General features: G+C 52.1%; 5 protein-coding genes across 5 annotated transcripts; all 5 read right to left on the reverse strand.

Moving 5' to 3' along the window:
- Positions 1-2,325: 2,325 nt before the first annotated feature.
- On the reverse strand, positions 2,326-6,465 carry LTHEOB_3623 (uncharacterized protein; the record flags this gene model as incomplete). Its single annotated transcript, XM_035512567.1, has 7 exons — positions 2,326-2,653; positions 2,708-3,035; positions 4,067-4,386; positions 4,441-4,857; positions 5,425-5,809; positions 5,863-6,365; positions 6,410-6,465. The coding sequence occupies 7 exons, from the start codon at positions 6,463-6,465 to the stop codon at positions 2,326-2,328; spliced, it is 2,337 nt and encodes a 778-aa protein (XP_035362711.1).
- Positions 6,466-7,025: 560 nt separating this feature from the next.
- Positions 7,026-8,840, reverse strand: LTHEOB_3624 (MFS quinate transporter; the record flags this gene model as incomplete). Its single annotated transcript, XM_035512568.1, has 5 exons — positions 7,026-7,104; positions 7,156-7,495; positions 7,557-7,683; positions 7,765-8,654; positions 8,711-8,840. The coding sequence occupies 5 exons, from the start codon at positions 8,838-8,840 to the stop codon at positions 7,026-7,028; spliced, it is 1,566 nt and encodes a 521-aa protein (XP_035362712.1).
- Positions 8,841-9,476: 636 nt separating this feature from the next.
- On the reverse strand, positions 9,477-13,518 carry LTHEOB_3625 (Aconitate hydratase, mitochondrial; the record flags this gene model as incomplete). The annotated part of the gene is made up of 9 exons (XM_035512569.1): positions 9,477-10,436; positions 10,486-11,135; positions 11,182-11,744; positions 11,797-11,893; positions 12,399-12,560; positions 12,648-13,086; positions 13,138-13,237; positions 13,287-13,320; positions 13,392-13,518. The coding sequence occupies 9 exons, from the start codon at positions 13,516-13,518 to the stop codon at positions 9,477-9,479; spliced, it is 3,132 nt and encodes a 1,043-aa protein (XP_035362713.1).
- A 246-nt stretch (positions 13,519-13,764) lies between these two features.
- Positions 13,765-15,843, reverse strand: LTHEOB_3626 (uncharacterized protein; the record flags this gene model as incomplete). Its single annotated transcript, XM_035512570.1, has 2 exons — positions 13,765-15,681; positions 15,730-15,843. The coding sequence occupies 2 exons, from the start codon at positions 15,841-15,843 to the stop codon at positions 13,765-13,767; spliced, it is 2,031 nt and encodes a 676-aa protein (XP_035362714.1).
- A 782-nt stretch (positions 15,844-16,625) lies between these two features.
- Positions 16,626-19,836, reverse strand: LTHEOB_3627 (Formyl-coenzyme A transferase; the record flags this gene model as incomplete). Its single annotated transcript, XM_035512571.1, has 4 exons — positions 16,626-16,657; positions 16,704-18,218; positions 18,270-19,228; positions 19,331-19,836. The coding sequence occupies 4 exons, from the start codon at positions 19,834-19,836 to the stop codon at positions 16,626-16,628; spliced, it is 3,012 nt and encodes a 1,003-aa protein (XP_035362715.1).
- Between the last annotated feature and the right edge of the window lie 924 nt (positions 19,837-20,760).

Genomic DNA, 20,760 nt, shown 5'->3' on the forward strand with positions numbered 1-20,760 from the left:
AGTGGACTGCATATTTGTCAGCTTTCGATCTTCCTGCTGAAAAGCTGGCCATGTACCATCTTCAAAAGAGGCATTGTACATAGGCGACCATTGTTGAATGGCTGATCGCAAATATTCACGTACAACATCGATATCCAAATTGAAAATCCCCCTTTTCGCCGAGGTATGGGATCCAGAGCCAAGCTGTGCTCTCACTGTAGTTGTATCGAATGTTTTCCTTGCAGAACTCCAGCCTATAGATGGCTCGGAATAGTTGGAGGACCGATGAGCAGAGATTGGGAACTCCTGTAGATGTTTGAGTCTGGATGTGCCAGGTCCATTATCGTACCTTGGAACCATTAGCATAAATACATCACACGAATTCAGGTTTGGGGTTGGATACCATGCGTCGTAGCAGAGCGTAACGCCGAGCTCGCTGTTTGCATAAGGAAGATCACGGGCTCCATTTGGCTGAATATAAAGCCAAGGTCCCCTTTCCTCTTGTGTAAAATTGTTGACGATAAGCTGCCACGCTCGATTGTCGAGATTGTCCGTGTCTCCTTGTGACCGTAACATCAGGAAAGTGCGCCCCATCTCGACCGGCCACTGCTCAATACTATTCTCATCGGGTGCTAGCCACCCCCTTCGAGTCTCCGAACCAGATGAGTTCCGAGATGCTTTCTCGTTTACGCGCTGCTTCATCGAGCTGTTAGAGGTGTGATCCAAGCTGTTGATGAGGCCACCGCTGGTGTAACTCAGTGAGCAAGTTTTGAACATTGGATCACTTAGCACATCTAAATCGTCGATAACGCATTGGAAGTAGACTCCTGGGTCGGTTTCGTTATATCGAAGAATTTGCCTGAGCTCTTCCGTGAGCTGTGATGGTCGGGCGAATCCTTTGAAGTATCCCCGGCTGCTGGCGTCATTCAGGACATTTCCTTCATGAAAGGTCCAGTCTGTAATGATAGGTCGAATGCAGGCCACACGGGCATCAAATAGAGAGGCAGTTCCCTCAAAGCGGTTGATCATGGAACGGTCCAGTTCGGAACCAACCGGAAGAAAGGCGCGAACAGTGGGTCCGGTGTCAATTACTGCATCGAGCTGGGTTTCGGGAGCTTCGTTCCACTCGGCAAAGGCCTGAAAAGACTGAGGAGATGAGAACCAGACGTTTTTGCCCTTTGAGACAGTTGATTCGAAGCGTTCGATGAAATTTTGCATCCCCATCCCGATGTGTATGCCATGCGATTGGGGGGAATCTTGCACAGTGCCAGAACGAACATCCCAGAGTAGCAGTGTTGAAGAGAATTGGGACAGCAAGGCGCATATAGCGAGTAGTACGATCGTGGCGAAAGGGTAGTTGCCGTTAGGTCCGGTTGCGTTCCTCCAAAATACGGGGAGAGTCGAAAGTGGGCCGGTATTTACGTATCGACAAATAGACAGCGCTGGTGCTTCACCTAAAACGGCACCGCCGCTAGCCTCGAGAGACACGCCAGCAAGCATAGCTACTGCTGTGCTTGCTTGGATTCCAACCGCAAGTCGGATGGCCAAAGTGGCCAGGGTGACTACCTGGCTTACCCAGCCGTTGATCATGATGTAGCGCCAATGGATATTGCTTTCATTTCCAAACCAGAGAAACGAAAGGGCCGACAGAGACACAAATAGCAGCGCAAGAGCCACAGTATTCGTTATTAATAGGTAATGTCCGAGACGTCTGGTGAGTTGGAAGCCGAGTTTCCCGACTTTGAAGTGATGAGTGTTGCGTGAACCCTCTATCTCTTCAACGCCGATTTTTGAAGGCTGAGGGTTCTGGTCGTTTTCTGCTGCCCTGCGACCGGGAGGATCGTCCGACTGAGAGGGAGAAAGCTCAAGTAGATGATAGGTTGATTCGGATACCGTTCCTTTGGCGTATATCTTCGTAGACATGATTTGAAGACGAGTGACTGAGGACTGCAGCGGTTGAGAAGGGGGAGGGTGATGCTGGTCCGAGATCATGGGTCAGCTCGTATGCATACATCTGTCGTACAAAGTGTCAGCTCATGCACGTTGGCGCAAGCCATTCAGCACTTGTGCCACTACTTAGCCATACGTAGTGCATGCGATGGATAGTTTGTGACTCGTGGGCGGGAAAACCAATATCGATACAGTGGTCCAGCCGTCCAATTTTGCAGGTGACTAGCTGATTCGGAATGTTTCCAGAACACAGACCCAAGTTATCTTGTCTTATACAAGTATATATTTTTCTATGAGATGATAGGCGCCTGCAGCTATTTTTGTAGCTGAGCCGCCGAACAACCATACATCGGAATGACCCAGAGATGATATCTGCGCCTACGTGATATCAGACAACTACAAAATCTTTACAGCACCACCATTAGCCGCAACTACCGAGCCCGTAATCCATCCAGCCCTCTCGCTGACCAAGAGTCCTACGAGGTCGGCAGCATCTTCTGGTTTCCCCAATCTTGCCAAAGAGGTGTTCCCGACGATACGGTCCACAGCAGCCTTTGTCATTTCAGGTGACAGGCCTTTGCAGAACGCGTCAGTCTCAGTAGCGCCCACCAGGAGCGAATTGACCGTAGTGCCAGCCATGGATGGATGCTTGCCAAAGATGTCGGCCCAGGTGCGCGTCAGGGACTCCATGGCCGCTTTGGTTGCAGCAAACAGGCCGAAGGAGCTGCACGATCGCGATTAGCTATCGGTAGGACAACATAATGCACATGCGGCTCACTTGTGCGGCAAAGGACTCCTGGTGAGCTCGGCCGAAATATTGACGATGCGCGAGTTCGGTTGAAAGACGCCCTCTCTGAAGAGCACATCCACGGACATGACCAGAGTTTGGATGTTGCCAAACAAGCTCCGCTGCACGTAGTCTGGATCGAGCTCTCCGATCGGCCGGAATTCGTCATAAGCCGCGTTGTTGACGAGGATGTCTAGCTTTCCTCCGAAGTCGCGTTTCACAGCGTCAAGCATCAAGGCTGGCACATCGGGTGACAGAAGGTTGGCGGGAAGGCCGAGAATCTTTCGGGCGGGCTGGAGACTGGCATTTTTGTAGGCATCTGTGACTATACTGTTGATGTTCTCAATGTGGTGCAGGGAATCTTTTGACGAGCATGTTCCAATGATTGACGCTCCTCGGCTGGCCAGGTGGAGGGCGATTGCACGTCCTATTCCCCTGGAGGCACCACTGATGGTGTGCGATCAGACGGTCAGCTTATACCATGGTGCGGAGGTATGTATTTCTTTGAGTGCATACGTTACGATTGCATTCTTTCCGGCGAGGTCTTGCTGGCCGATCTGTAGACTAGTCATGTTTGAGGAAGACGTTTCTTGAATGCAGAAGTAAAGGCCTACGGACCAAGGGTTTACCCTGTAGACATGGGGCTCTTAAAGCTTGATAGATTGGAATAATGGTGATGCAATCTGACATTAGCTAAGCATTCGCCATGGAAGTCTCGGGCTGCCGAAGGTCCGGAACCTCCGAAGGCGCCAATCACAACCCTTGTTTCATCGGTCAAAGACTACCGTCGGCCCCGACATTGCGACCTCCGAGGTGTGTCTAGACACAAGGGTGACAGTTCAAGAGCTATTCGTTGGTGCCCGCTTTTCAACACGTAAGTACGCGCGGAGATAGGGACATAGAACACCGCTCACCAATACCACCACTGCCCTAGTCATACATAGCACATGGCTCGATGTTGAATTGCTCACATTATCTTGTTCATTTTCAAACTTGGGTGAAGAGACAAATCGACGCCGTCTCTGACGCTGATCTGCCACCAAAGGTATGTCTACATGTATTCTACCTACGATTTCCAGAAAATAGTGCCTTCCATTAGCCTTCTCGCAGTGCGGAATACAGTGGCAGCCAACAAGCTTCCATCTTTATCAAAGTCTGCTGCAACAAGAATCCTACCGCTGTTATGCCCAACCGTGACGCCGTCTGCATCCACAGGCTTTGATGACGTATTTAGCTGGACAGTGGAGCCCTGCAAGCGCGAAGCAGCAGCAAGTGCCATTGCCACTGTAATAGGAACAGCTCCGTGAGGCTGACCAACTGATATGGCCCTGACCACAAGATCGCACTGACCTTCGTCGAGAGATTGCCCCGAAAGGATCTTGTGCGAATGCGAGGCAGAGACCATGGCAATCTTGGGGATTGATCCTGGCGCAGCTTCCTCGCTGGTCGAAATGCCCATTGCAACGGCAGCCTTTCTGCGTACGGAATCAAGGCGCCCGAGAAGTGTCGGGTGAGCCTCGATGTCATGCGACAAGATGCCTCCGGAGACGCCCAAGTCCGAGGCCTGGACGAAAACGCACGGATTGCCTACGTCGATGCAGGTCGCGGTGATGCCGTCAAATTTATCTGTCACATTTCCGGTTGGTAGTAGCTTGCCCGTTTTCGATCCACTAGATTATTGCCATAAGTATATTGAGGATTGTCAGGGGCGGCGTCAGACCTACGATGGATTCAGGAACGCTAGCTGGATCTTAGCGCCAGTACCTGCAACTCCGTCGATTGCCAGATCTCCATCCGCTTCGGCCTCTGACCCGTTGACAGGAAATTTTGCATGGATAATTTTGCCCGTGTTAGTGTTGTGAATCCGGACAGTAGCGTTGCCATCTGCTGCGCGAAACAAGCCGCTGTCCACCGCGAAGGGCCCGACAGCGCTCGTCATGTTCCCGCAGTTGCTCGAGAAGTCGACCTCCGGATTCTTGACCCCGATGGCAACGAACGTGTAGTCAACGTCCGCATCCTCGCGGCTTGACGGCCCAACCACGCAAACTTTGGAAAGACTGGATAACCCCCCGCCCATGCCATCGAGCTGCCTTCCATTTGGATCTGGCGAACCGATGACGCCTCGGAAAATATTGTCCCATCTTGTCCGGTCAGCTGGAAGATCGCCTTGGCGGAAGAATACCGCCCGTGATGTGCCGCCTCGGTAGTACGCCGCCGGCAGCCGATTTTGTTGTTTGAGAAGAGGAGCCGAATGATGGAAACGCCTGATGGCGACACGAGGGGCACCAACCATGTTGGCGGCCATTCGAGTTGCTGCCATGGTTAGATGGTTGATTGATGGTAGTGTAAGGCTCTCGTCTTGATGCTGTGGTGATTTAAATGTAGTAGATCTCCGCGAACCTCGGATGTAGCCGATGGTCCAGTTGATTCGCCGGTCTTCCGAAAATCGAAAATTTTTGAGTACTTCGACGAAAACATACTGTAAAACATTCAAATAGCAGTTGATGCTAATGGATAGATTCTTCGATGGTAAACACTCTCTACATGGTGAGTTTGCTAACGCCCACATGGTCCCTTCTGGAATAAGAAGAAGAAGAAGTGCTACTGAGAACTATGATTTCCCACTAGTGTAGTAGGACGGGACGATGTAGCATCAAATATAGATTTTCCCTGGGGTGACCACCGTCATCTGGCGCCAAACTTCATACCCTACCCATTTTCTGATGTTCTTCAAGACAGCCTCGTTGTCGATCTTTCGGAATGGTTCTGGTACATATCTCGTGGCTTCTGTGCGGTTTGATCCAGTATGAGGCCAATCTGAACCCCAAATGAGCTGCTGCGGAACTTCTTGGGCGAAGACTTTGACAAGTGGCTCCAAATCATCATAGCCGCCCGTGGTTAGCTTCGACGAACGATACAGCGCCGAAATCTTGACAAAGACTTTTCCACTCTTGGCTAAGTCGAGAAGGGATGCAAAGCCTGGCTGGGCAGTCACGTCTGTGCTCCCATTCGCAAGCTTTGTGAGGCCTCCCATGCCGCCCTGGTGATCTGCAATAACCGGGATGGGGAGATCACGGACAAGATCATGGATATCTAGAGGGCTCGAGTCAGCGATGTGCAGCGCTGATCCGCTGGGGGTGCCTTACAGTCCCAGCTGTCCCCGGAGATATACAGCTGGCATTTCCAGTTGTTGAAACCCTTGACCCTCTCCACGGCGGCAGTGATGTTTTTGCGCAGCTCCTCAGCAGTCTCTGTGGAATTGGCTGCCTGGGTATTGATGCGAATTCCTCTCACGCCAAGCGCGTTCATCTCGTGGAGCTCTTCATCCGTCACGTTGTCGGGGTCGATGACGGTAATGGCGCGAAGGAGGTTGCTCTGCTGAGTAAGAGAATGGTTTCGGAGAAGATCCAGAATCAAGGAATTGTCCGACCCGTAAGGTGATGGCTGGACAAGGACGATGTTTCCGGGCAAATCAGCCACGCTGAGGTTGGAGTTGAAGTCCAACAGCTCGTCGTATAGGGCTGAAACCGGAGTATATTGTCGCTCGGGTGAGTAAGGATACCGTGGGTCAAACACATGAACATGAGTTTCCCAAGACCCCTGAGGTAGGTGCCAGGCAACATCGCTGCTCGCATTTGGGGGAGCCAAGCTGCACGAGTCAGCTCTGTCCTGGAAGGCTTCTTGAGTACGCACCTATTGGGCCCCAGACGTACGCCATTACTGGCCGGAAAGCCGTTGGAAAGAGCCATTGAGGGAGCCAGCGTCACCAGATTTTTCGCGGTATCGGAGTCGTGGCCTTTGCGACTCTCTGGCATAGATACTGGCCCGTTCATACTTGGCGTTTCTCCACCCGAGGACAACCCCGCACGATATGCCAAGACTGATTCCGGAGACTGTGACTTATTGTGGATATGCGTATTACTTAAGTATGATTTGATTCGGGGACATCCGATAACGGTGGTTCGAGCGGAGATGGCCCGACGCACCCGTATTCCTAACTGCGGATGCATTCGTAGAGACATTATGAGAGCTTCGGCAGGAGCTCAACTGGGCGTGATCTCTTTATATCTCTGAATTGTTTTCTATGCAGACCCACTATTTGAAATTACGTGTCACTGTTGAAAATACTCTAAAGAGAGGCCGGTAGCAATTTATTTGCTGAATTCAGGCAAAGTTGAATATTCTAAGAAGGATATTACTCAACATGATAGCACTCCTGTTTTTCCCTTCTACTGTCATCATGCCACCTTTGCACCAAAATGTCGCCGTGTAAAGAAAATTTCTTCACTGTCAACAGTGAGGTTGAAGCTTAATTCCTGCCGTGCTCGACATCCTCAATCTTCTCAACCTCATACTTCGCATGTTCCTCGATCTTCTCCGCATGATCTCTGGGAAGCAGTTAGCCGGGAGAGAGTTTCCACTCATAGCCGAGATCGTACCTTGATGTTGAAGAAAGAGCTTTATCTGTGACCGTAGTATTTGTGCGCGCATACTTCCTCATCATGTACCAGGGGTGCTGGAAGAGGTCGTCGATGTTTTCCAAAGCTCGGCCAGCAGTTTCCGGAACCGAGATGAATACGTAGATGATGGCAATAAAGCACCAGGCGGCAAAGAAGACAAAAGCGCCCCACTGATTCATAGAGTTGAGGAGAGATGGGGTTGCCTTGGTGATACCGAAGTAGAAGAGCCAATGGAAACATTGCGAAAGTGAGCCACCAAAGGAGCGAAGCCTGTTGGGCCAGAGCTCCGCGCCAAACAGGTATGGGAGGGTATAGAGGCCTACGATTGTATAAGTTTTTGATATTTGAGAGCGAAATGGCATCAAACAGGGGCTTCTTACCTACGGCCCACCCAAAGGCGTGAATGTAGATGACGCCAATGGCGGCATCCGAAGCACCTTTCGGGACACTGTCTTCATCTCTGACGAAGAAGCTCAAATAGCCGGCGAGGTAGCTGTGGCAAAGCATCTGTACAGTGATGCCAATGAACAGCGACTTCCGTCGGCCAACAACGTCGACGAATAACAATGAGGCAGCTACACAACAAACCAGTTTGGCGAGAGCGTAGAGGCCAGAAGCGTAGACCTTGACATCAGTTGACTCCACGCCAACGATGCCAAATATCTCTGGCAGGTAATTCGTGACTGAGTTCGCGCCAGAGAACTGCGCAAGGATGTAGGCCACAACAACCAGCTGGACGCGCCTCAGGTTGGCCCGGACGCAGAAAGTCTCTCGAAGAATCGAGATGTACCCAAGGCCACCAAACTCTTCTTTCTCCCGGGCGACTTGGTCGCGCATCTGGTCCCATTCTGCAACGAGGTAGGCGTGATCTTGGCCCAGTCCCCTGATGGTGACAAGTGTTGAGAAGGCCTCCTCATGCCTACCCCTGAGACACAGCCATCGTGGCGACTCGTGCAGGAAGAAAGACATGGTGATTCCGATGGCCGGCACGAAGCACTGCACAAAAAATGGAATCTGGTACTGCAGGTTCGTATCGCGCGATACGTGGCGGTCGCAGCCGAAGACGGTGAAGATGCCGACCATCTGCGAGGACAGCATGCACACGTTGAACCAAAGCGTCATAAGCCCCCTCGTGGCGGCTGGCGCGATTTCGACAATGGCCATCGGACCAACCACCGTACATGCTCCGATACCTGCGCCAGCCACCAATCGTCCAATGTAGAGTGCGGGTAGGCTGCCGCTTGAGAAGGTTTCGATGATGTTGCCGATCGCATACACAGCCATGTAAAGCCGGTAGGACCAGATGCGGCCGAGGCGGTCATTCAACAGAAACGACAGCAGCGCGCCGATGCCTGCTGTGATGTTGACGAAGGATACAATGTTGGATATTTGGTCGGGGTTGCTTGATGGAGTTATACCGAACTCTCGCTGAAACGCTTTGAGTTGAGTGATGGACGCAGTAGTGCCCTCGTCCCACCCTGCAGTCTAACGTGAGACACGAAAGCCATCAGCCATCTTTGAGGAACGCGCTCACCTTTTGGCATGCCGCCAAGGGCATACATGATAACGGTTAATATCAGATGCCTGTTGAAGAGGCCGTTCGGAGAGGCTGTGATGCTGGCCACATACTTTCCCAGAGGGGATCGTGCAAACACGGAAGACATGACGAAACCGGAGTGACCTTGAATGACTTGAGAGGATTTCCGGTTGAGTGATACCAGTAGTAGGGGGCACTATTTATTACTTCTTGAGCTCGTGGGAATGCTTGAGAACATGTCCACGGATATGCAGTGGAAACGTAGCGATCATGATTGGTCCGTTGATGTCCGTGTTCAAAGCTTGACACTTCGCGGATGTAACCGACGAGTGCAGAGATGGCCTGATCGTGGGATGGGAATGATCTGGGGAAGTGCGGGGTTGGAGTCACACTTTGTGGGAAACACTTGCCGCTAGCTTTGGCGTCTCCGTGAGTTATGGAAATTGCCGATGGATTTTGCCGCGTCTTGCCACAAGCTCAATCACCTCATTACTAGAAGAGCAGAGATCAGAAGTGAAGTTCAAGTAGAAGTGAATATTGAGCTCTTCTCACCAAGAATGTGCTCAATAGAGTTTGAAATGAGCATTTATATAGATTGGATCACCAAAGGAACTTATACTTAGGTCTCACTAAGCGCGTACTATGTTTCTAATGTCAAGCTTGACTCACGGCGTAAAGTTTATAGAGCGAATTCGAAGAATGAATGGCTAAGGAAATCAAGCTGTATTACTGTTTTGCCAGACTGTCTGTTCACTTGCGCTAATCAACTTGACCCGGCAGTTTGTGCCATCAAGTTCAGCGCGCTACCTGCTTTGAAGTACATGATCTGCTCCTTATTGAAGGTGTGTTCCAACTGTGTCTCCCACGAACTGCCATCCTTGCGCTTTACCAACATGGTCACCGGCTGGCCGGGCTGAAATGCATCCAAGCCGACCAAGCTGATACGATCTTCAGCTTGGATCTTGCCATAGTCTGCATCGCTCTTGAAAGTCAAAGGGAGCATGCCTTGCTTCTTCAAGTTCGACTCATGTATGCGTGCGAATGACTTCGCGATGATGGCTACCCCGTTCAAGAAGCGTGGCTGCAGAGCGGCATGCTCCCTGGAAGACCCTTCGCCGTAGTTGTGGTCTGCAATTACCACCCATTGCTGGCCACGTTTCTTGTAGTCTCTTGCTGTATCAGGAACGCCGGAGATTTCACCAGTGAAGACGTTCTCGACCTGATTGACTTTCTTGTTTGCTGCGTTGACGGCACCGATGAGAGTATTGTTGGAAATATTCTCCAGGTGTCCACGGTACCGAAACCAAGGACCGGCGGGTGTGATGTGGTCGGTCGTGCATTTGCCTTCAACCTTTATGAGAATGGGCAAGTCTATGAAGTCTTTGCCGTCCCAAGGCTTGAATGGCTCCAGACGCTGGATACGATCTGAGCTTGGTGAGATGTCTACTTCAACTTCCGAGCGCTCCGTCGGAGGAGCTGCGTAGACGTAATCTGCTTGATTGTAACCGTGGGAAGGGAGAGATCCTGGAGGAGGAGGATTGAATTTGAATGTGCCAGTTGGTGTCTCAATCTCATCAGTAGCTGGATCAAAATCAAGTCGACCGGAGAACGTTTTGGCAATAACTGTCTCGGGAGATGCCAGGAAAATGCTCGTGGCCGGGTTGCTGTCTAGACGACCTGTGAAGTTTCGGTTGTAAGATGTGACGATGGAGTTCTTGACGCCCTTTTTTATCATTAGCTTCAAAAATGAAAGCAGGGGACAGGGTAATTACCTTTTCCATATCTTGACGATTCCAGGAGCCACAGCATGGCCCGCAAGCATTTGCAAGGAGCGTAGCTCCAGCTTGGTCAAATACAGAAAGGACTCCTGAATCCTCTAGTGTCGCCCTGGTCTGTTCACTTCCAGGAGACAGGTAGAGTGGCGCTCGAGGCTTGAGGTCAGCATCGATGGCTTGCTTCGCCAGTGCAGCGGCTCTGCTGAGGTCCTCGAATGAAGAATTGGTACATGATCCGATCAATCCAGCACTCACATTCTCGGGCCATGAGTTCTTGCTGACTTCTTCTTTGAAAACTGAGGTTGGTGTGGCAAGATCCGGAGTGGAAGGTCCGTTTATGAACGGCTCGAGCTTCGAAAGATCTATGTTGATGACTCGATCGTATTCTGCGCCCGAGTCGGCCGAAAAATTGTGCCTCCAGCGCGAGGCCTCCTCCCGTAGATACGACCGGTTTGTAGCATCGAGATATGCTGCCGTGGCCTCGGTGTACGGGAAAATTGAGGTCGTGGCTCCGGTTTCAGCTCCCATGTTGCAGATGGTAGCCATTCCCGTGGAAGAGAGGGAACTAACTCCCTCACCAAAATACTCGATCACGGAGCCTGTTGCTCCTTTGACTGTAAGCTCTCCAGCGAGTTTGAGGATAACATCTGCCACAGTCAGCTTACCGCCATATTCTTTGATATGTTGTGTTACCTTTTGGAGAAGCCCAGCCAGATAACTTTCCCGTCAGGTTGACTCCAATGACCTTCGGGGTTTTCAACTCCCACGCAAGACCAGCCATGACATCAACTGCATCTGCACCTCCTACGCCGATGGCCGCCATGCCAAGTCCTCCCGCATTTGGTGTATGTGAGTCTGTACCAATCATAAGGCCACCAGGGTAGGCGTAATTTTCCAACACGATCTGGTGGATAATGCCTGCGCCCGGCTTCCAGAACCCTGCCCCATACTTCCGACACACCTGCTGAAGGAACTTGTACACCTCCAAGTTGGTAGAATTTGCCGAAGCAAGGTCTGCTTCGCTGCCCTCTTTAGCAACAACGAGGTGATCACAATGGACAGTTGTGGGGACAGCCACTGTATCCAGATTTGCAGACATGAATTGAATTAGTGCCATTTGTGCAGTCGCATCTTGGCACGCGATCCGGGTTGGGCGGAGTTTGAGGTAAGATTCACCACGGCGAATGTCCGCTTCCTCTACGTTATCCAAATGGCCGTAGATGACTTTCTCGGAGTATGTCAAAGGCCGTCTCAGCCTGTAATTGTCATTGGAATGCCGAAAATGAAAGCCATAGCTGGGAACCACACCTGTCTCGGACTGCACGGATCTTGGAATCCACGGCAGCATAGTCGATGAAAGAGTGCTGCTCGTATCGGCTCATGGGAACTCTGCCGACTGCTCCGCCTACGGAGGCGAAGCTACGAGTCTGGCCAAGGTTTGGCCTCGGGCCGACGGCCGGTCTTCTGATTCTTGCAAACAGAGTCGACATTTGAGATTCAGATATATTCCAACAAGGGAGCGTGGCTGATGTCTGGAGATGCAGCCTCTTATTGATTGCTGAAATGCATTTGGGTCTCATTGGTCGCGGGTGCATCCGCATCCGGGAAATAGTCGATCTCCCGCCCCGCTGACTTTCAGTTGCTCTTGATTGGAAGGCGGTTACATCCGCTGCGCAATTCGGTAATGACTTTCATCTCTATGTCATACAGGAGAGCAAAATCAAAAGCTAAGGAAATGGGTACCATTTTCATCTACTGATCAGAAGACAGGTCATCTTTAACCCAGTGGAGCAATTGAAATTGATAAGCGCATTTCATTATCCTGAGATGGTACAGCAATATGCTCATTATCAACACTCCGAATCTCATTTTGCGCCAAATCTTTCACGAACGGTGTCTCCAAGACCAACCATACAGATAGTTGCCCAAGCCGCAACTCCGATGCGGGGAACAACTCCGCGGAAGAAGCCTCGAAAGCCATTCTCGCGCCAGATTAATTGAGCTGTTGACAGCATCGTCGGTTTGGTTGTTGTTTGGGCGGTCTTGACCGCTTGCATGTCTACTCTTATCACCTGTACCATTGTTAGTCACCAGCAACGGCAATCAGAAATTGGGGGGTGTACTCGCCTCGAACGGCTGATTCCAACAGCTCAACGCACCGCCAATCGTCGAAGCCGCAATCTTCTCACCCATGGAAAGTTTCTGACCCGGCTCCTTTCCATTTAACGAGCGGATGGGTGCCTCGGCCGCTCTCGAAATGCCCATCCGCGACGACCAGCCGGTAATCTGGCGCAAAGCAACGGCGTTGACGCCCTTATTCACGCCTCTGATGCCCTGCGTGCGCAGGATATTGAAGAAGGTTTCCATGGTCCCGGGAACTCTTTTTCCTGCTGCTGCGGTCTTGTTCCTCGTGACTTCGACGGTCTTCATGCACGTCGTCATGCCCATGGTAAGGTACGACTGAGCTGCTCCGCCTGCTACGCCACCGGCCGTGGCAGCCACTGCGGGCGAGAGTCCGAACGCGTGAGACGCCTGGTACTGAACTTCGGAGGAGGTCAGGATCAGAATCGCGCCCTTTGTGGAGGCTTCCAGCCATGCCTTCCTCGTGTTAGTGGGTCAATCAGTTGTGGGGCACTCGGAGATGCATACCCAAGGAATCAGTCCTTGGTAGAAGCCTTTGATGGGACCTCGGGCCCATATTTCCCGCACTGCTTCAGAGAGCGGCGCGTTCCGATTTGCAGAAACCTGCCTAGGCATAAGTCGGGGTAGTCTCAAAGGAGCCCATCTGGAGCACTTACGTATGTCTTGATGTTCTCGAGAGGCTGTCCCAAGCTTGTAACTTAGTAGCAGAAAAGTGATCAGCGCACGAAGCCATGTTGTCCAAATGGTAAAGTAAGTCTTACCCTGAAACACATTCATTGCAGCACCAATGAGTAAGTTCTCCCAAGACACTTTGTTCTTCTTCACTGCCTTGAGCGCAGGTTGTGTGCGCTGCGAAGTGGATACGTCCATGGCAGCTTGCTGATCCATGTGGAGGTGAATGAAGGAGAGTTACTGGGTTCGAGTGGCAGCTTACCGTGTGAGAAGGGAGGCTATTCAATAGCAAAGGTACAGCACTTGTACTGCTCCTGGTGTTTACGTTGAGTTTATTCGGGTCGGAAGCTTCCGATGTTGCCCGGGTAGACTCGAGCTTTTCGGGCAATCAGTTCCGCGTACACGTAATCCAGAAGTGTCTCATGCGCTGCTAACCAAAAGCGCTGGTATTTTAATTATTTCTCAGGAAAACAGATTGTCTAGTTCAGGAAGCATGTCCAAATTGTCAAAGAATGGTAAGCCAAGATCTACGCCGTTGCATGCACGGGTCTGCTCCGAAGCATTTCCAAGTGGTCCCAAAGACGACGGCATGCCGGGGTCTCGAGTACCGAACCAATCCATGTAATCAGAGGTAATTTGGCCGTAGTATTGATTATCTTCCTCCAGTGATGGGCCGGTGGGCCCTGCATTGACCGCAGGCGAATCGAAGAGCGCTACCGACGCCTTCCCAAGGCGATCGATAATTTCGTGGCAGCGGTTTGCCAGCGGCCAGTGATCAGCCATGACTTCGAGCAGCGCCAGACAAGACGTGACGTTTGATTTCGCGACCCTTTTGCTCGTGGTCTTCCGGATTTCCGGACTGACCCACAAGGTGTAGAGCATGGTGATGCTCGCCATGAACAGGGAGTGCAGAGCAATCCAAGTGTAAGTGATTTTGTTCTTGGCATAAAGCGAGGAGTAGGAGCCGATAAGAGTAATTGCAGCGTCGGCGCAGATTTGAAGAGACGCCAGATTTGCCTCAGGGCATCCTGGCGACGGGCGATAGAGGAGAAGGAGGGCATGTGAGTGAGCTATTTGGAACCACTCGGTTGACTGAAAAGTAACTAGTGTCGGGTGAGAATAGCGAGGGGCCTGTGCAACCCAGTTGTCCAGCTCAGTGCGAAGAAAGGTTCGTTGGAAATCTGCCGTCTCTTCGGCGATGTAGGTGGCGTCGGCGGTGTAAAAGGTATCCTGGATCTTGGACTGCAACTGGCGGACTTTGATGATATGGATGAATGTGGACATGTCGAGGGGGTCGAGAGGCCGGGGAGATGGAGCTTCGGTGCTTGAGATTTCTTGGTCTGTTAAAGGCTCGGGAAGCGGAACGTTGATTTCTGCATCTCTGATGGCAAATGGCCTTCCCAGTGCAAGAGATACATTGCGGTCCAAAGAATAGGCAGACCAGAAGACCCTTTTCCTCATCTCGACGTCGAATAAGTCCAGCTGGGGCTTTGCAGGCATCCTGTGAAGGCCAAGATCAATGGCGAATCGCATGGCTTGGCCAGCCACGTGCCATGCATTAGCGCTGCGCTGCTCATTGATGGCAAAGACAGTCACGAGACAAAGACCCTGCACGGTCTGCATATTGTCTGCCTTCATGAGACCTTGGAGATAATTTTGGGTGGCAACGTTGAAGAACTCCAAATGGCGATCGCTCACGTCATGTTCTTGCCTCTGTAGATCAATTGACCCCAGGGCGAATACCATGAATGTTAGAAAGAGTGATGCCTCATCTGCAGAATTCTTCGAGGCCATGACGGGCGCGAAATGCTTTTCCAGGAATGATGGCCGATGCAGCACGGGAAGAGCGGGCCATCGGTGGGTAAAGTATGCACGCTGCAAGCGATCCGCCAGTTCAGGCTCCGGGAACGTGTTTTCTGTTACGCAGGGAGATGCAACTGAGGGCGAAGTGGTGGATAGACGATCTCCTACTCGCAGACTCAGACTTTCACGCGGCGGGCCATGGTCCTGCTTGTAGTCGGCCTGAGTCAGGACAGCCTGTACAACGTTGCCGAAGAAAAGGCCACTCGAGTCTCCGACGAATTTGCGTCCCGAGGTGACGTCACGTGGAACGATGTTGATGTTCTCTGCAAAGCCGTCGGGTTGGGCATCCGTTAACTGCTCTGAATCGCCTGCACGCTCGGCCGGATTGCGTGCGGATGCTCGAAGCGCATTTGCTTCTTGCTCCAACTCGTGGATCCTCGCCTTCAAGCGCTGCACGTCGGCTTCCAGATCATCGACGTAGCCACGAGGATATTCACGGTACGTAAGCCGATCAAGAACGACGCACGGCACCCCGGCTCGTTTGCATGTCGAGCACTCAGGCAGCTTCCCATCGCACTGATTTCATCAACTACAAAACCAGGTTTCAATGACGGGATGACTGACCTTGTTCTTCCGTTTCCGGCATCTCTCGCAAGCGATCTGTATGCGCTGGAGGCCTGGTCTATGCTTCCGCCGAACGGGCGGAGCATCCGACGCAGCCCGGGGTGTCTCTTCCATCGTTAGGAGCGTTTTTCGGAACCGATGTGCGATGCCAAGACACAAGGACTGTGGGGATGCGGCATTGTCGAGTGCATCCGGGACCGGTGGGGTGTAATAGACCATGGCGAGGTTCGGTTGCGGATACATCCGGTCTTTTCGGATGCATCCGACGCCACACAACTTCGAACGAGGTGCTAACCGAGGAAGTGACTTTGCGCGATATACAGAAGATGCTTTACGCGTTCCTGCCCCGTGGAGTCGTTCTGCAATGTGCGAGTCTACGGCGACAAGCATACACTGCCTCAGTGCAAAGCGTTAAATTGAAGCCTTAGATGTTTGTTATGCAATTAATTGGACCTTGAGCATTTGATGAAAAGGTCGGGCCGGATCGAATACTCAATGGTTGCCAATACGCTGGATGTAGTGAGCCAATCAAAACCTCCGCACGCCGCAGTGACCCGGCGCTCGCTGGAGATCAACAGACCTGTTTAGCACCGCGATTCAGTCCATCATGCCTGTGATTCCAAAGGAAAGGAAAAATACCATTGGATAATACGCTTAACTGAGCCACTCTGCCTTGTCACCCCCTAAGGGCTTTGGCATGAAGTCCCACCCAGGTGCACAACCTTCAATCACGGCCGAGTGCCTCACAGCCTTCAGTGTTCCAAAGCCACTCTGACGAGTTTCCAAAAACTCCTCAACCTGATCGGGTGAGACTATATCCGCACAATCAAATCCTGACCGGCCTTCGTATTGACCAAGACTCCGTAGATACTTCATCACCCCTGCAAGAGACACGTCTACGCGATATGACCCTCCTTCAACAGCTCGCCTATACAAGGCAGCGCAGACTCCAGTTGCCAGAAGATAGCCAGCACCGTGGTCAAGCGCCTGGCATGGCGTAGGGCGGGCCGGCTCGCCCTGTCCATAGTGCTCGGCCTCCGACACATTCATCCCCGAACAGGTCTGGACGATGGAATCAAAGCCACGGCGCCCAGCCCACGGTCCATCCGGGCCAAACGCCGACATATTCGCACAGATAATATTCGGGTTGAGGGCGACCAGCTGCTCAGGTGCCAGCCCCTGAGCCGCGAGGCTGCCCGGCCTAAAGCCTTGGATGAGCACGTCGCACGTCCTGATCAGCTCGAAGAGCCTCTCCTTGTCTTCCGCGTTGCGTATGTCCAGCTGGATCGTCCGCTTGCCGCGGCCGAACTCCCGGTCGATGGCGGGGAGGTCGGGCAGCGTGGGCGACGTCACCCAGAGCACGTCGGCGCCGTGGGCGGCCAGCGTCTTGCCGGCGAGTGGAGCGGCGATGACCCGGCTCAGTTCTAGGACCCGGAGGCCGCGGAGGCTACGGTCATTTCCGGGTCCCATTCGCGATGGGAGGCCGGCCGTCCCTGCTGCAGATAGCTTTTCGATCGTTATGGGGAAGTCGGAGAGGGCTTTCGCTTGGGGGAGCACGTCCCACTGCTGGTAGGTTCGGAGGGCGTAGATGACCAGCTTGTCCTGCAATGCGACGGTCTCGAGATCAATGCTGGCCCAGTTCTTGGTCTCTCTCGTGACGTCTGGGCGGGTGGCTGCCGAATCTAGCCCTAGCAAACGAAGCGCACCGTTCCTGTGGTTGGGAAATGAATCGTGGATGCGAACGTATCCATCGGCTGTGGCGTGGAGACCTCCAATGGCGCCCCACGCGCTTGGAGCAGGCTTCCCGTCCAGGATATACAGTTTTTCGGACTTAAACTCTGCCGCTGCGTGCCGTCGCTCAACGGTGACTCGAGGCACTATTGTCTTGTTGCGAATGGAATGGATCAGTGCCGCTGCCAGTGCTGACAGTGCGATCGTGCTCTGAGCAAGACATCCGATTTTGAAGGATGAGGGCAAAGCTGGCTTGCCGTCGCTTTGCAATGATACGGAATCCAGCGCGGCGGCTGGAAGACCGAGCCCCACCCAGATCTCCTCGACAATCTTCGATGGAGTGAACAGCTCGCGATCGCGAACGGCGTGTCCCCGGGATCTGGTTCCCCCACCTTGCACACCGTTATGGCCCGAGTTCTCTACCGGGGGAACTTCGATGTCGAGAAGCGGTGCGTGTTGTTGCGTCCCCAGCGTGTCTCGTTCGCCTACACTTCCTTGGGCCCATGGCCTCTTGATCGTACATTTCCACGCGAGCGCTGGGTCGAAGAACATGCTAACCAAGATTTCGTTTTCTGTCAGATTATACAGCCTCTGCATTGTCTCTTTTGTCAACACATTTGCACTCTTGACGCGGTGGTAGGCATCAGCGTTGTCAAAGATCACATCAAAGGTGAGCTCAAACGGCCCCGAATTTTTTGAACGAATGACTCGGGCCACTTGACTGAGCTTTGCCCGCCCTGGTGGATTCTCTTTATACGCTGCGTCCATTAGCACAAAATGAAGAAATCCTTTGTCCAATGAATACCTACTGAGCGGGGCAAGAGTGCCACTCTCGTGAACCCGAATCTCCTCTTCCGAGATTGGTTGAAATAGCTGCGGCTCCCGGTTGGACGCAATATGGTGGAAGGAGACTGGAAACAGTGAGACCTCCTCATCCTTCTCCAAATTCATGAGATGATATAAAGTGAACTTGAAGACGGCGCCGGCCTCTTGTTCATGGGGAGAAAACGGACTCGCAAAATTCCCCGTTGTAGCCATCTGGTCGTTGTAGGAGAAGTGAAGGATAGAGGCTCTAGCATTGTTCGCAATCGTATGCGACAGCTCCTGCGTCGGGGCCACGACTTCGCCAACGACGGCAATCTCATGGCTCGGGATTGACCGGGGCTCAAGGGGACCCATAACGCCGTTTTGACCGTAAATGTGGAAGATGAGACGACAATCCTCGCTCTGATCAAGCTCTGGGAAGAGCTTCTGGGTATATTTCCGTACTCGATCGAGGAAGTCGTCGATTTGACTGATTAGAATTGGATCGCGGATACCACCCACGAAGACAGTACGATATCCCAGATGCGCCACTCCTTCCAGCTTGACTTGATAAGGAGTAGGAATGAATTCGGCACCGCTGACTCTGACGGTTTTCTCCGTGATTTGCGAGTATGCAGCGCTGTCAAGGACGAGAACTCCACCTGGCCCAGGCAGTCTATCCGGCCTTGTTTTCTCATACAAGGTGTGGGCAGCTACCGAAAGTGGGGTGCAACGCTCCTCGGGCGCAAGAGGGTTCAGGTCAAATGAATCCCGCCTCATGATTGCAATCATGGATCTACCTTTTGGAACTGCGCAGATTCCTCCGCATTCCAAGATTTTGCCCATATGCCAAGCAACACCTGGAAGGATGCCTCGTGCCATGCAGAAAGCTGCGAAGGGAGCGGGATCGTACGAGCGCCCGCCGAGAATGATGTCCGGGTCGCCTTTAAGGGCCTCGATATATCTGTTCAAAATATGAACTTCAGTGCGTGAAATAGCTTTGATAAGAGTTTACTTGGGGGCTAGACGTGGGTCGTGTAAAAAGAAAAGAGAGGGGTATTCGTACGGCTCAGCTCCCATCTGTGCCACTATGTCTACAGCGTTATCCACAGCCTCGTGTATGAGATTCTGCACCGGCCCGCAAGGGAAGACTTGAGACTTTTCTATTCGTTCATTGACCAAAGTTCGATTCATACCCGCGTCAATGGTCGCAACTTTGAAACTGTATCCAAGCCTTTCGGAGATACCGGTGACAATATCGAGCATCTCCTTAACGTGTTTCGTACTGCCATCGCCACCCACCGAGCCGATCAGCACCTTGATTTTCAGGTGGTAACACGCAGTCAAGATCGGCTCGAGGTCTCGAATGTACGACCCCTTTCCACAGGTCATCTTGTTCATCCCTAACTTGTATGGGCCGCCATCTGTGGATCCGCTGTCCACGATAATGGCCGCGGGTCGGTACTTTGTGATTCCGTACCAGAAATCCCCAGAGCGGTAACCGTAGCCAAGCATCGCGTTTGGTGTGAGGATGCTGAATTCCGAAACATCTTGGCCGTTTGGAGTGCACATTTTCGTACGCGTTGTGATGTTGGCGAATGCGGGGTAGACAGTTGAAAGTAGACAGGCAAAGAGTTACTCAACAAAAGCGGTTTGAAGAGCACGGCAACAGGATCAGAGGTTTCATTCTTCGATTCTGTTTCACATGATGGCGGGAACAGAATGAGTCACAGCTTCGATGTGAGCGAAAGGCATTGAAATGGATTCGAAAAAATGCCGAGGCGTATAACGCAACATTCCGATTATGTACTACTTGACATTCTAACCCCATCATCCGCTACCCCGCACCTCGTCTTGCGTACGACCGAGCCTCCGCAGATACATAGAAACTCATATTGAAGCTTTTTTCAGAATTCGGCCCAGAACAGGGACACTAATAATATTTCTGAAGTTTGTTCCTGAGAAATCGAAAAGCACAGCCTTTCTCCCCCACCAAAATGTGCACAAAAGTATATGACAGATACCCCACCCGTCCGCGTTTTCACGAGCTGCCGTTACGGAACGGTGATCCCAAAGCCTCGGCCTGGGGCCTCTGGGGCGACGACGACCAGCTCGGAACCTTGAACCTTCTTACCGAAGATCTTGTTAAAAGCGCATCAAAGCAAATCGAATTTGGTACATGTATACCATTGAAGTAAAGAGTCAAAAGGCTCTGTCATATCGAGAATCATGCTAAGGATGACATAGCCTTCCGCTTGATGGTTTGCTTAAACCGATGAATCCCGCTCGACGGCCGTGTGAGCACCGGATTATTGCGAAGGGACACGGGAATGATGATGAGGTACTAAGTGTTTATGATTACGGTGTTGTAGGCCGCTAATGCATGACAGCTTTATGTCAATACTCAAGGATCCAGCCATTGGGATGGGCTCCGTCACTATCCGTATCAAGAGACTCTGCAATATTACAATGGTGTCCGACAGGAGGAGATTTCCG

The sequence above is a fragment of the Lasiodiplodia theobromae genome (genome assembly GCF_012971845.1).
Source record: "Lasiodiplodia theobromae strain AM2As chromosome Unknown scaffold_9, whole genome shotgun sequence".
NCBI classification, from domain to species: Eukaryota; Fungi; Ascomycota; class Dothideomycetes; order Botryosphaeriales; family Botryosphaeriaceae; genus Lasiodiplodia; species Lasiodiplodia theobromae.